Source organism: Pristis pectinata, chromosome 9 (assembly GCF_009764475.1).
Source record: "Pristis pectinata isolate sPriPec2 chromosome 9, sPriPec2.1.pri, whole genome shotgun sequence".
Taxonomy (NCBI): Eukaryota; Metazoa; Chordata; class Chondrichthyes; order Rhinopristiformes; family Pristidae; genus Pristis; species Pristis pectinata.
The window spans coordinates 7,022,266-7,036,376 of record NC_067413.1 but is presented as its reverse complement, the minus strand read 5'-3'; the positions used below and the strand labels follow the sequence as shown (position 1 = coordinate 7,036,376).

At 42.6% G+C, this 14,111-nt stretch overlaps 1 protein-coding gene across 3 annotated transcripts; it reads right to left on the bottom strand.

Moving 5' to 3' along the window:
• Nucleotides 1–622: 622 nt before the first annotated feature.
• osr2 (odd-skipped related transciption factor 2) lies at nt 623–9,561 on the bottom strand. 3 transcript variants are annotated; one of them, XM_052023388.1, is made up of 4 exons: nt 9,317–9,561; nt 2,706–3,421; nt 1,441–1,540; nt 623–1,045 (listed from the first exon to the last, which is right to left on the bottom strand). In XM_052023388.1, the coding sequence occupies exons 2-4, from the start codon at nt 3,359–3,361 to the stop codon at nt 863–865; spliced, it is 939 nt and encodes a 312-aa protein (XP_051879348.1). In that variant the 5' UTR covers nt 3,362–3,421; nt 9,317–9,561; the 3' UTR covers nt 623–862. The 3 variants fall into 3 exon arrangements, with proteins under 3 accessions (XP_051879348.1, XP_051879351.1, XP_051879349.1); XM_052023391.1 differs by having other exon boundaries at nt 623–963; XM_052023389.1 differs by lacking the exon at nt 9,317–9,561 and adding an exon at nt 4,043–4,154.
• Nucleotides 9,562–14,111: the final 4,550 nt, after the last annotated feature.

Here is a 14,111-nt window from a genome sequence, read left to right as displayed (position 1 = left end):
AACACTTGTGAGAAACATTACAAGACAGCTGAAATAAATTTGTAGCCCTGCAGTTTACAGTCTTTCCAGCGTATTCAATATCTTGCTGAATGACCGAGTAGGCATTTAAAACCCAGTGTTGTGGGCGGTTGTTAGAAAAGCCTTCTGTTTCTTAGTCGCTGATAACTGGAGTCAGCTTGTAGTCTCGATGCTTTATATTTTGGGGTCAGCAGAAGATATATGAAAAAAAACTTTTCTTTCTGAAAAAGTATCCAGACTCAAGTGCTCACTAAAGAAACACGTCTTCAAATTACGAGTGAAACCATCTTTCACAACAACTCCACCAAGAATGGCTTCAGAACGCGGTTCGTTGCGACCAATCCAGAATAAGAATTTTTTTAAATCAATATAATTACGTGAGAGAACTGTATCCCTGCCCAATAGAATGCCTTGGGTGAGAGATGAAATGCGTTATTATTCCAAAACCTCCAAATAAGCGTCCTTATCTCCCATTAAACGCCTTAATTACGAATATTGGCATGCATTTTAATTTGCATTTTACGTAGGCGTTGGCTTGTTTTATTTTGACAACATCCAACTGAAAGAAAAACAAAAAAAATGATAAAAGGGATTTATTTTTTATTATTCACATGCTTCCATTTTTTCTCATTTGCAGATTGGAAATATAACAGTAAAAAAACATTTTATGTACACATCGTTGAAAGCTCTTTTTCGAACCGTAATATGTATAAAACAATTGAATTACATGAGTGCGGCTATTGTCTGTACTTTTTTTTGTTTTGGTTATTTATTTATTCGTTCATTTTATACAAGTATTCACAGCAAATTCAAGTAACGCGGAGTGGCTTGGCTGACGACTCGCTCAATATTCCGCCCGAGGGGTGTGCGTTAGGCTGTGCCGCCGCAGGTCACAGTTACGCCGGAACACTTTGCCGCACTGCTCACAGTTGTAGGGCTTGATGTCTGTATGGGTAAGAAGGTGAGTTTTCAGGTTACTTCTTTGATTAAAGGTTCTTCCGCATGTGGGACATTTGTGAGGAGATTCCTGTTCAGATTTGAAGCAAGCAAATGATTAATTCCTCTCTCTTAAAAAGAAAGAAAACCATAGTGAATTCCTTCTATCTTACACTGGCGGTCTAGAGCCATGGAATAATCGTGCATTGTATATTTTAGCTTACTTTTCATTTTTAAAGTAGGTAATAAAACTGTTAATTGGAAGATCGCAACGTAAAAAATACGTCTAAACGGATTAGACATTAACGACAGATTTAATACATTTTCCAGAAATGAATCGACTCATTATAAGTAACTCGTGGTCGTACAAAGCTCCCACGCACACACCCAAAATTATCCACAATACTTCCCGCAGGATTTGTCAAAGTTTGATTCTTTATAACTTAATGGAGCTTAAATTGTACGGAAACTTGCTGTTGACCTTACCTGCATATGTAACGTTTTGTGAACTGCTAAGGTCCTTGATTGACAAAATCCTTTCCCACACTCCTGACACTTGAAAGGTTTTTCTTTGGAATGGATATATCTGCAAATCAACGCAGTGGTAATTCTCAGTAATGCGTCCGTATACACACACACACACACACACACACACACACACACACACAGTGGCCTCTTCATTTCTATGTCGATCACACTTGCTTTGTTTTGAATTTGCTGATGGCGTCTAGTTAATTATTCTCGGGCTTGCTCAATACAGGAGGGCATGGCATTACTTTAATGGGTGGGAAGTTCAAGGGAGATATCAGAGGGAGGTTTTTCACCCAGAGAGTGGTTGGGGCATGGAATGTGCTGCCTGGGTTGGTGGTGGAGGCAGGTACATTGGTCACATTCAAGAGATTGCTAGATAAGCATATGGAGGAATTTAAAATAGAGGGATATGTGGGAGGAAGGGGTTAGTTAGTCTTAGGTGAGGTTTAAAGGTCGGCACAACATTGTGGGCCGAAGGGCCTGTATTGTGCTGTACTGTTCTATGTTCTATGGTTGCTGCTCTGACCACTCTCCAGGACGTGAAGGGGGCGCTACAGGCGCCGGGGCAGCGCCCCCTCCAGCCGGAGAAGCGCCACGCCGACTTCCAACCCACTTGGGATCCGGGCAAGTGGGCTGGAAGCCGGTTGAGTGGTGGGGGGGGGGGGGGGGGGAGGTGTGGAGGAGAGAGGCGTGGAGGGAGCGGAGGTGGGGAATATCTACGAAAGCTTGCATTTCTGAGACACGCCAAAACTAGGGACCACAAATGTAAAATAAAAGCTAAAAAGAAACATTCTCACATTTCACAGTTAAAAATGTAGGCGAATATTGCTGAATATTTGGATAAATTAAATAGGATACTTAAAAATAGGAGAATTTTTTTTAAAAACTCCTCTTCTACCTCATTATTCCTTTTATTGCACTAATTATTTTTGTAATTTATGGATTTTTATGTCTTTGCACCGCACTGTTGCAGCAAGACAACAAATTTCACATCGTATAAGTCAGTGATAATAAATCTGATTCTCACTGACCTCTGCAGTTCAACATGAAATCCCATAGACAAAGCCTTAAATAAACCTCTATTAACATTTTTACACACCAGATACGATAACGCCCTGGTTCCCCGTATATTTGTTGGACACCGGTGAATGCATTTACAGATGACCGGTTGATTTGACTTTGTTTAAACGGTAACAACTGGTGGATCTGGGCGGACTGACCTGTGGTCCCGCAAGTGATCCTGCCTTCTGAATGCCTTGTGGCAGATGTCACAGGTATAAGGTCTCTCGTCCGTGTGGGTCCTCTCGTGTATGAGGAGGTTGTAGGATTTGGTAAAATGCCTCCCGCAGAATTTGCAGATGAACTCTTTCTTGGTCTTGGACGGTAGCCTCCCCCTGGAAGGTTTTCTGTCCAGGGTTAGTTTCCCCACTTCCCCGTGGGAGCCTCCAACCCCGGGACTCAGCTTGGGAAAGTCTCCGGGCTTTGGCGGGTCTTCTTGGGTCGCCGCTAGTGCCAAGTTGGCAAAGTCAAAGCGGGGCCGGTCTTTCTGCAGGGAGGGGATAATGTGGGCGACAGTGCCCTGCTTCGGATGGAAGACGTGTGTCCCAAACGGCAGTGCCGGAAACGGGAACCGGCCGTCCATGAACCTCTGAGCCGCAGCCATCTCAGTGAAGGTGGACCTGGCGATTCCGTGCAGGTGAGGGTAACCCAGTGTCCATTGGTTCATGTGCATGGTTTGAACCGTGCTGAGTCCGTACAAACCCTGCAAGTGGTCCACGGCCGAGGGGAAAGTGTTCACAGCTTGCAAGAAGGAATAATTGGTCAACTGTAGCGGTGGGTGAAGGGGGATCGGAGCGGGCAACGTCTTGCTTCCCATCTCGGTGGAACGGTGAACACTCGGGGGGTCCGGGAGTTGGCCAATGCCTCCCGCCAGCGTCTGAGAAAGAAAAGGCAAATAGTTCAGTCTTTGAGCAAACTGAGCCCAGGGACCATATTCAACAAGGGATCGTAAGGCAGATAAAGTTCAAATCAAGTTAGCAAATGTTTTAAACTCATCAGAGTTCGTATTTCGTGGATCATTTTTTCCCCGCTGTGGTTCAAAGCCTCTGTGTCCTTAGGATACGCCACAGCAAGAATGGCAATAGTCCCTTGAGCTCTGTGTGTATGTGATGTAGTGGAATGGGAGATAGTTTGTGACATTCTTATATCTGGAACTAAACTCACACCCCTCCCCTGAAGGTTTTGCTGCATAGAAGGCCTCGGCTTTGCGAGATGCAGTTAGGATTGACAGGAATTAAAGCGTTGTCCAGCTCCCCGAGCATCTGATGACTTCGCTTTACATCATTACGAGCAAGTCTACATAAATAAATTAACTTGCAGATGGCAATGGATTGCATTCCCTTCACAATCCTCACGCAGTTTTTTTAATATGGGGATGAGATCTAATGCCTTAACCACTTTAACTTTACGAGGTGACCGAAGCGGTCAATAAACACCCTACCAGCACAAATAAAATCGAACATTTCGAAACCCAGGAAGGTAAATAAAAGTCACCAACTCCTTGGGTGCCGATGAGGGGTAGGTTACTGGGTCTCAGCTGCAACACGCTCAGTCCTTCCCTTGTTCTAGCGATCCTTTGAAAACACCAGCTAGATGGCGAAGGGGTTACTTCTCACACATAGCCACTCACACTCGCGGCCTTTTCATGGGAGCTTTGATGCTCTGCAGGCTCTTGTTGTTTTCTGTAAGTGCACTTTAGTCACCGTCCCCCCCCCCCCTCCACCCACCCACCCGCCCCCTCCGCCCCACTACCACGGTTAGCGAGAGGCTGTAAACGTTAAACACGGTGTCACCGCGGAGACAGGACCCCGGGCGGTGGGAGGTAGTGGAATAGAACCGTCGGCATCCGAACAGACTGTTTATTTTTCTTCTTTCAAGAACAACTCGTTCATCAAGATAATTGAGGGGGGGGGGGGGGGTTGGTGGGTGGGGAAAACAACACTTTAGCAAATGCCTCGTGCGCTAAACAAACCCACTTCTCGGCAGAAGTTGTCTGCAGAGTGAAACTTGTTTCATTCGAAAAAAGAATAACTAAGCCCTCTGGAAAATAATTCTAAAATATTCATGTACGCCTGATATTCACATTAAAAATCACTGAAAATCCATTGGTTCTGATCTGCCGCATTATCAAGGCGAGAATTTAAATGATTAAACATTTCAAACCTGAATGTTTTTTTTCCCCAAGTAGTCATCACGTCATGTTAGATGTTCATGTTTTGGAGATGATACTTGTTCTGGCATTTTATTCAACGAAGCAAGAGGGTTCTAAATCTGCTCCCATTTGATTTTTCAGGGAAAGTTTGAAGAAATTGCTTATTTAAAATTAAATTTCTGGTAAAACGTTGAAATTGCAAATCCTCGCTGCCCCGCTTGTGTTGTTACGCCGTCCCCTCCCCCCCCCCCCCCCCCCCCCCCCCCCCCCCCCCCCCCCCCCCCATAGAAACAGTTTAGGAGAATTCTCCCAGAGCAACTGCTTGCAAAAGTGGGGACTTGTGCTCAAAGCAACATTCGCATCAAAAACAAAACATCACATCGTTCTGACAAGTTTTATTAAATGAAGTAAGATGCCGCCAGGAGAATCGGTGGTTTATTTTGTTATTTCAACTCGTATTTTGCCTGTGATATAAATCTGCCCTCTTTGTGAATGCAGGGTGTTCAGTGTGAACTCAGACCGGATTCCTCTGAAGTCAGCTGAAAGGACCGAGCCGACTATATCGACCTGTCAACTTTCCCGTTACAGATTACCCTGAACCCTTCGGTTTGCTGAGGGAGGAATGGGTGAGGGGTGAGTTGTTTGCTGCCTCATCCCCTCCCCTCCTAGCGCGTATCAACTGCAAACCTCCAAATACTTTATCAACCGATCTACAAACGCTGATTGCTAATCGATTTTTTTTACGGCGATCAAATCAGGTTTATGAAATGCTAATCCCATTGTATTTGTAGAGACTTCTTTAATTCTACTCTAATCAATTTAGGATATCAGCAATATGCAAATAATAATTCGAGCGAATTTCACTTTCACATTGTGTATACCGATTGTCTGTAGATTGTCATTCCGGGGTTACCCTATTGGCGCGTTTGATTAAATTTGACATTCATTCCTAATATAGATCCCAACATCATGGCCGGTTGCATGTACTTTTTCTAAATCGCAATAGGCATCACTAATACCGTTTTGAACTTTGCAATATTTATCTGAAATACGTGACCCATGGTCAACCTGTCGGTGTGTCTATTTTGCCTGGTGTCTTTTCTACGGATTGGTCCCAATGTCCTCCCCTAGCAGCAGAACTGGGGGCTGGAAGGGAGGGGTTTTTCAGTCCAAAATTAGTCAACGGGCTCTCCTCAGTCAAGATAGAGACTTTTCTTATCAGTCTGTTAGATAGTGAGGTGTGTGTGCGTGGGGGTCCACGGTGTCGGCCTGTGTATGGTGGAGAGGGGGTTGTGTATGTGTATGAATGTATGTGAGTGCCTGTCTTTGAGTGACTGTGTATGTAAAAGTGGGTGAAGTGTGTGTGCGTTTATTTGTGTCTGTTTCTCTGGAGTGGTGTTTGTGGGTGTCTGTATGTAAGTCGGCGTGTCTCTGTGTGTATGTGTGGCCCCGTGTCTATGTTTGTGTAAACGGGTGATGTGTATGCACGTTTGTATCTATGTGTGTGGTTGTGTATGAATCAGTACTTTTGTGAGTGTGCGTATGAGAGAGAGGGACCATCAGCGGTTTCACTTCATATAGCTAGGAAGAAACTATATTTAAACAGCCTGTTTAAGAACTTTCCCAGAAAGAATCTCACACAACCCCGGGCTTTCACACGCCTGCAGCTAACAGCTATCATGGCACCTAGCAAGAAACCTATACATCCCCAAAGACTCATGCTTTAGTCCACCCACCGACCTTAACCCCCTTAACCATAATTACCTTAGCAGCTATCAACTTGCTTCAAATTCCATTAAACGCTAGTTTTAACTCGTCCACAAAAGCATCCCCATGAAACTATGTGGGAGAGCTTCACATAACAAAAAAAAATTGATTCAGGGCCTCCATAACTGAAGGCCAGACAGATCTAATGTCAAATACCCCGAGCCTAGACCGTGCAAAATAAATTAGAGAAAAACAACGTTGTCAGAAAAGGGGGTCGTTTTGTCCAGTATCTCACGGCGTGTGTGTTTACTGTCCTTCCCTTGAAATTACTCTGCGGGATGTTATAAACTATCTGGTCCCATGTTCGCATCGTTAGACTACACTGGTTCAGTCACCGACGAGAAACCACAGCCAACGCTGCTTTATTTTACTTGCTGTTGGATACCAGATTGTGTTAGTTAAAGTATTGTCATTTTTACTGTGAACCACGTAACTAGGTGCGCTATGCAAAACCTCGTTTTTAATGTTAATATATATTTAGCAAAGCGGGATCGTCAGTTTTCTAGATGAGTGAAAGGAAACGGGGAAGTAACACGGCGCCGTCTTCCGTTACTACAGTAAATGCCTCATTTTTTAAAAAAAAAGTCCAGACGGAGAATACATTGCAAGCCGTATTCTCCAGAGTATGCTCACTCAGTCAACGTTTTATGCTGTGGGAAATATTGAGTGTAACACAATCCCAAAAACAGCTGTAAAACAGCGAGGCAGATTCACTGAAAAGTTACATTGAGATCTCGACCCCTGTAAGGTTGTTCCTGGTTCATGTATTCAGATTCTGTATTTCACATTCCTGTTCCCACTTTATAGGACCTGAGGATTCCCTTTTATACTGACCAGAATTCCCAAAGGTAAGGACTTTTTGGGTGCTGCTCAACATTTTATAACCAGAACAAGGCCGGTGTACACTTTGTCAAATTTGTTATCATTAAAACTCGACAAGACATTTTGCAGAACAAACTCACCTACGCGCGATATATTTAATTTCATTTTCAAACATTCCCTCTTCTCTTATTTTACCACCTCCCCATCGAGCTGTCTAACAGCCGGGCCAAGTGACCGATCATATTATTTACCTTCCACTACCCAAGTGTTATTGTCTAAACACGCTAATTGGAAATTACACTTCACTATGGTGCATCGAGTCATATAAAACATAAGATGCAGGTCAACAGCATTTATATGTATTATTGTAGCTAGTTTATAAAAGTGACTAATGTGGCTATTGTTAAAAGTCTTGCATGTTTTATAATAAATGCAGTTTGTGTGTGTGTGTGTGTGTGTGTGTGTGTGTGTATGTGTGTGTGTGTGGTGTATACGAAGATTCTTTCCTATAATCAAATATATCTGACGGTCTCTGTATCATTTGGAGTTTGAGGAGTTGGCGACTTTGAAAGATGCAGAATATTTATTGGACTGCGGTGGTAATAACGCACTAGCGTGTTTTCATAATTATGATCATACAACTTTCACTTCACAAACAAAACCTGTCACCAAGAAATGGTTCTCCCCAGCTTCGGGCATCCATTGAACGATTTGTAGTTGCAAAATGCCATGACATTGCTCTTGTTACTTATTCATTCCCCTAGTCTGAGTTCGACGAAAAAACCTCCCCAATCTGTTTAAGAAAATCATCCGAAATGAACACATCAAGGAAGCGGCAGGAGATCTCCAGGCCACTCCACTGACTTCGCCGCTGGGAGGTTTTGCTCTCCACCACAAGGAGTTCAGTCGGATTCGTGGCGAGAGCAAAGTGCTTCGAAGTTGGATTCCACAGAGGTGAAAGTAAACTCATATAATGGGAGAAAATTGGGAATTTAGAACATTCCAATTGTTTTAACAATGATAAGCGGCGTTCGTAGTTTGTGGTGATCCAACAGGGACTCGTGGTTGGGACTGTTATGTAGCTTACATAGATATGGGCATGTTTAGCAGAAAGAACATAGCTGACAATTGGAGTTCAAACACGGAAATTATAGTCGCAATACTTCAGAAAGTATGGATTGTGGAAACTACTTTACAGGTGGGGCTCACTTTTGATCAATGGTTTCCTCAAGCGAACCAGCAAGGAAGTAAGAAAGAAATACACCCTGAGTTTGTAACACTTTAAGGTGTGCGGAGATTGAACAGCTTGTCAGGATTGGTGTTTACACACACACACACACACACACACACACACACACACACACACACACACACACACACACACACACACACACACACACACACAAAATGACCATTTTCTTTGGGAGTGAGAACTTCAATTCAGCGTTATAGCGGCGAATGACCAATTAATGGCCCGAGGCATTCTTTCTCCTTTCCTTGGCTAACACTTGTCTATCGACAGAGCCACCGAGTCACTCACTCACTCACTCACTCACTCACTCACTCACTCACTCACTCACTCACTCACTCACTCACTCACTCACTCACTCACTCACTCACTCACTCACTCACTCACACACGGCGTCCACTACCACTATGTTCCACAGCCCTCCGCAGCTTTCAAGCAGATTAGCTGTTTTAGAATGAACCGCTGCTGTACAGTGTGGCTCGGCCTCAGTCCATTCTGTTAGTTTCCTGCGCTGATCAGTGCGTGGCCTCGACCAGCAAAGCGAAAGAGCAAAGCGTTCGACTCGGATCCTCGCTTTATATGCGCGCCCGCACACATTTTATACACACACACAGAGCGTGCGCATAACCCAACACCAGTTTGCAACTGTGCAAATTATATTTTCAACCTGGATAAATACCTTGTGTAAAGCACCATTAATAGTTCGAGAAAATCCAATATACTGCATTGAATTCCATGTGACTACTTCCACCTTTTCATGATGGAGATATCAAAACCCTTACCGGTAACAAGGGGGATCCCAAACTTTCCAACAATTCCAGCGATGGGCAAATAGTAACTTCTTAAATAAATACTGTTTAATCCAGAACGTCAAGGGCGCATCATCCAGGCGAGTTAGGAAAAACTCTCCAACTTGTCCCTGGTAGCTGACCGCATGCTCCGCCAGGGAAGGTTTGTTTTACAGGGGCTGAGGGTGTTCGAAGGTTTAAAGAGCCGGGTTGCAGGCTGCGATCGGGGCTTTGGTGAGTCTTTCCTCTCTTCCCCTCGATTTCCCTCTGAACTCAGTCTCCAGGCTCCATCACATTTCACTACAGCCCAGGGCGGGCAGCGCGCCTGCGCACAGCCGGGGAGATGATTAACTCCAGCAGTGACTATTGACATGGGTTCAATGTCTCAGAAATGTGTTTACTTCTGTTTGGGTAGCAACACGTCCTTAAAGGGACGGCAGTCCTTTTTTAAAACACGGGTTGTCTAGGATGTCAAAACTTGGGGCGGGCGAGGTGGGGTTGTGGACAGGAGGGGAGGGGGGTGCTCGCTTCATGTTGTTGAAGCGAGGAGAGAGAGGGGGTAGGTAACACTGTGTGCCAGAAAAAAACGGCCGGAGTAATAGAGGTGGTTAAAATTTCAAATAAAAATACTTCCATGGAGGAAGTAAAAATAATAATAGTCTAGTTTAAGGAATCTTGGTGAATAAAGAATGGATTTGACTTTTGAAAACTTTTTAAATATAAAATTGCTGATCTAACAGTTCGGGAAGCAGAATCACACGCCAATTATTTCACAGATTATTGCAGGAGCAAGCAAAGTGCCCGCGGATCTCTATCCAGCACACACAGATATTCTTTTTTTTAACCACAAGAATAAAATGGCTTTTAAAAAATATATATATATATTATAAAGGGTGCGACAGCTTGCCGTAACAATCTGGGCAAAATTTCAATCCAGCCAAAGGAACGCTCGGGTTTGGATGGACGATTAACTTTTATGCATCTGCTAATTTTACCTACTTTCCATGTCCACCACGTTCATTTGATGTGCTTCGAGTGCGTTGGCGTTTGTTTGGCTTTTTTGGGAGTGGACGGGGTGATTTCAATTATTGCATTGTGACTGTAGCTTAATTTAAAACAAAACCAGTGAGATTTTTTTTAAAACGTCCTTAAAGATACGAACTTTTAACATGCACGTTCTGCATTGTTGGCCTCGCTAAAGTACTTATACGCACTCGACAGCCTCAGCGAATTTGCAGTTAATGCTAATAAATTATTCTGTAAAATAATTAGTTTCAAGCCATTAAATCATTTGATTGGATGACGCTCCGTTGTGATATAAAATATTGAAATAAAGTTTTATATATCCTAAAGATGCCGTGTATTCTTGGAAGGAATATTTGGAATATATAAAATTTTATGTTAATATGTCAGGAACGAGGCGCAGCTTTGCAATGCCTCTTTTAATTTTCACCCAAAGTACTTACCTGAAGGCATCGCAGCTCAAGGCAACGCAACAAAAGCATCACCATTACTAAGAGTCCATACTTACTTTCTCTTGTTTAGTAATAAAGGGATTGTTTTATTTAAATAAATTAAATCTAAATATTGCTCAGCGTCTGGAATTGGTAGAATAACAAGGTTTGAGTTATTTTTAAGGAAAGTAAAATATACTAATGACCTTAAAATAATCTGTTGTATATGCAGCTGTGCGGCTACTTCGGAAATAGACTTGCTTCAATTGACACTGGTGAAACTGACCCGTTCAGAATGAAATCCCAAAAATTCAAAAACGTTTTACTTCCCCTCCTCCCCCCTTCAGATGACCCCCCTCGTTTTCCAAGGGCGTTGTCAGTTCAATTAAGGCCGTGGGTTAATCACCGGCACAATATTTTCTGGTAGTCTTAACCTTTACCAATCACCGCTGCTGGAGTCGCACGTTAGAACGCCACTGCTGGCTTGAGATTTTGCGTTGTATTGGGATAGAGCCTGAATCAAATCCGCCTTATTTTTAAACACAATCTTATACGGTGACTCATAGAATATATATTTTCCCCCAGGAATTTCGCGCCGTAAGGGAGAAACGAAGTTATGTTTAGTGCTAAGTCTACGGGACTGGAGAAAACGAGTGTAAGGAATTGGTCATGTATTTGTCAATTCGATCTTACCAAACTAAACATCTGGGGAAGCTCCTAAACAGCGTCAATACTCCAGCACTTGGGGTACCACTGATCGATGGCTTTCTTTAATCGGTAGTTGGGATTTTGTAGTTATCCTCTTGGGGAGATTGTGAAGCTTGACATCAAGGAACAGAGGCTGTAAATCTGTCTGCTGCAATGTGTGTTTGTGTATTAGGAAGCGGAAAAGTATTACGTAGGCTCACATGTTCTTGACATGTTCTATATCCAAGAAATACAGAATCGATTTATCCTCTAGCACCTGAAACGCACATCGCTCTCACGGCTAAGAAACCACATATGTGTTATTTTTTTAGATCAATTGCCTCCGAGATATCAGCGAATTTCCTGTTAGCCGGGTGCACCTTTGGCAGAGAGATGACCGCCACTTTTTACACCATTTCCCTCAATTATAGGCTTGGCGAAATAAGACGATTATGCCAGAAGAAGTGAAGATATTTCAAACGACAATACGCTCAATTTTAGTGCGGCGTTTTGATCCAAGTTCAAAATACGTCCGATGAAGCGAACACTATCTGCAGAGATTTACATCATCCAGCAATAATTAGGGTGCTATATTGGGCTGATTTACGCAAGTATTGCGCCAATTTTCCCAAAGAAAACTTTCAACCAATGCCAAACTTGATTTAATTTACGCGACCAACACAAATGTAAATCAACATCTATCGACTCAAGTCGCGTGTTAAATTAGCATCAGCCATCCATGGTGAGTGTATCGCTGGCGATTCATTGCCACTTGGTCAAGAACCTCGAACACCCCAACTGCACAGCTCTGTGTGTGACAGCCTTCGCCGCAATAATCAATGGTTGTAGGAGGCTGCTCGCCACTTTCAAGGGCAACTGGGGATCATCAATAAATGTTAACCTCGCCAGCGGTCCCCAAATTCCATTAATGTGGAAAAATATAAGTAGCCAATCACTTGCCATACTACCAGATCGCATTTCGCCAAGGAGACAGCATTATCTTACATGCTATTATGCTTCTTAATTTAGGATTGTGGGGATAATATACTTTTATAAATAAAATATATTCATCTGTGCGAGTGGGAGAGAAACATTCTTTGAACCAATGCGATTTAAAAACAAAACAGTCGAATTGATTGTCGCACGTTTTAAAACAAATAAAACATCAACAATATTGTGGAAATTGGTGATTGGTATAGAAGTGTGAAGTTATTTTAATTTATTCAACCTTTTTTCAGTAGATGGCAGCTGCTTTGATTCATGCACGGTTTTAGCATCAACCAAATCAGGAATCACTTGCTATGCATAATATATCCGATTTATGACAGTGGTTTAGATTGCCAAAGTACAATCTTTGTTGATCGGGAAATTGATTGCCTTCTGAAAAGCAATGTCAGTGATTGCTTATTAACCTTTGCCGGAGCGTGTCTACGACAATGCAAATCTCACCAAACTGGAGATCGTCAGGGATTTCCCTTTAAAACCTAAGCGGCTTTAATTCCATTATCACAATCAACAACCTGTCCTCTTCCTGCACAAGAAGGTTTCCTTTTACCTATTCAGCTATCAGATCCAATCGAGAAAATTATGGGTGAAATTTAGTATGTTACAAATTTTAATTCATTACACATGCAAACTCCGACTTAAATCGCTTTGCAAATTGTGAACGGTAGATAAGCAGGGCGGTGGGGTGAGTATAATATATCAAAAATGCACCATGAAAAGCATTTTGCTATTTAAAGGCGCAGAGATGCAACATACCATGATCTAATATCCCGCCAATAAAATCTGAATACCCAGGCTTGGTGGCTAGTTCCGAAACGCAAAATGTTTCTAATCTGACCACCAGATGAATATCTAAACTGATCTGAATAGTGATGATACTTTTCTCAAACACACTGTGCTATTTCTGGGACCACCTCAGAGCCTCACACACAACAGCAAAGGCAGTATGTTAAATAATTTTAGTTTCTCCCTAGTTCGCATTTAGTTTCAATTATTTCCCACTTTTTAAAATATATTTAAAGGAAATACTTTGTTCTGCCTTTTATTGATAAAAATCAGATGTGATTCTTAAGCAAGCCTACAATGCGATATCGACGGTAGAAATTATTCAGGTACCAATGATCAAAAACCGCACAACAGAAAGTAGAGCGTCAACGTGCCAATATTAGTTATTCACAAGAACAAGTGAAAGAATTAATTTGAACTTTGGATTCTGAAATATACAACAGTTATGAAATGGCGTTTAAAAGAATTCAATCTGCAATGACGTCGCAGCCTTTAAGAATGTTATTGATTTAAAAGCTGGATGCTTGCAAGTATTTGTAAAGTATGTCTCCAGAACCTTGCAAACTGCCTGAAGTGGCAGGTTGACCAAGCACCTGGGAGCCGGTTACCGGCCTGGAGCGCCGCCCAGCGGCCACTACAAAGAATGAAGGCCGGCGTGAAGGAAAGGATAGAGCAGTTCCCCCAAAACGTACCTAACTTTAATATTTTCCACCCAACTAATGCATACCAGATTAAGAAAATCAATGATGTAAAAAGAAAAATATGCGCGACAAATTTAAACCAGAACGAAACGTAACATGTGATTTTTTGAATGAAGACTCAAATTTTGCCTAGGATGTTGGGTGCGTCGATTAACA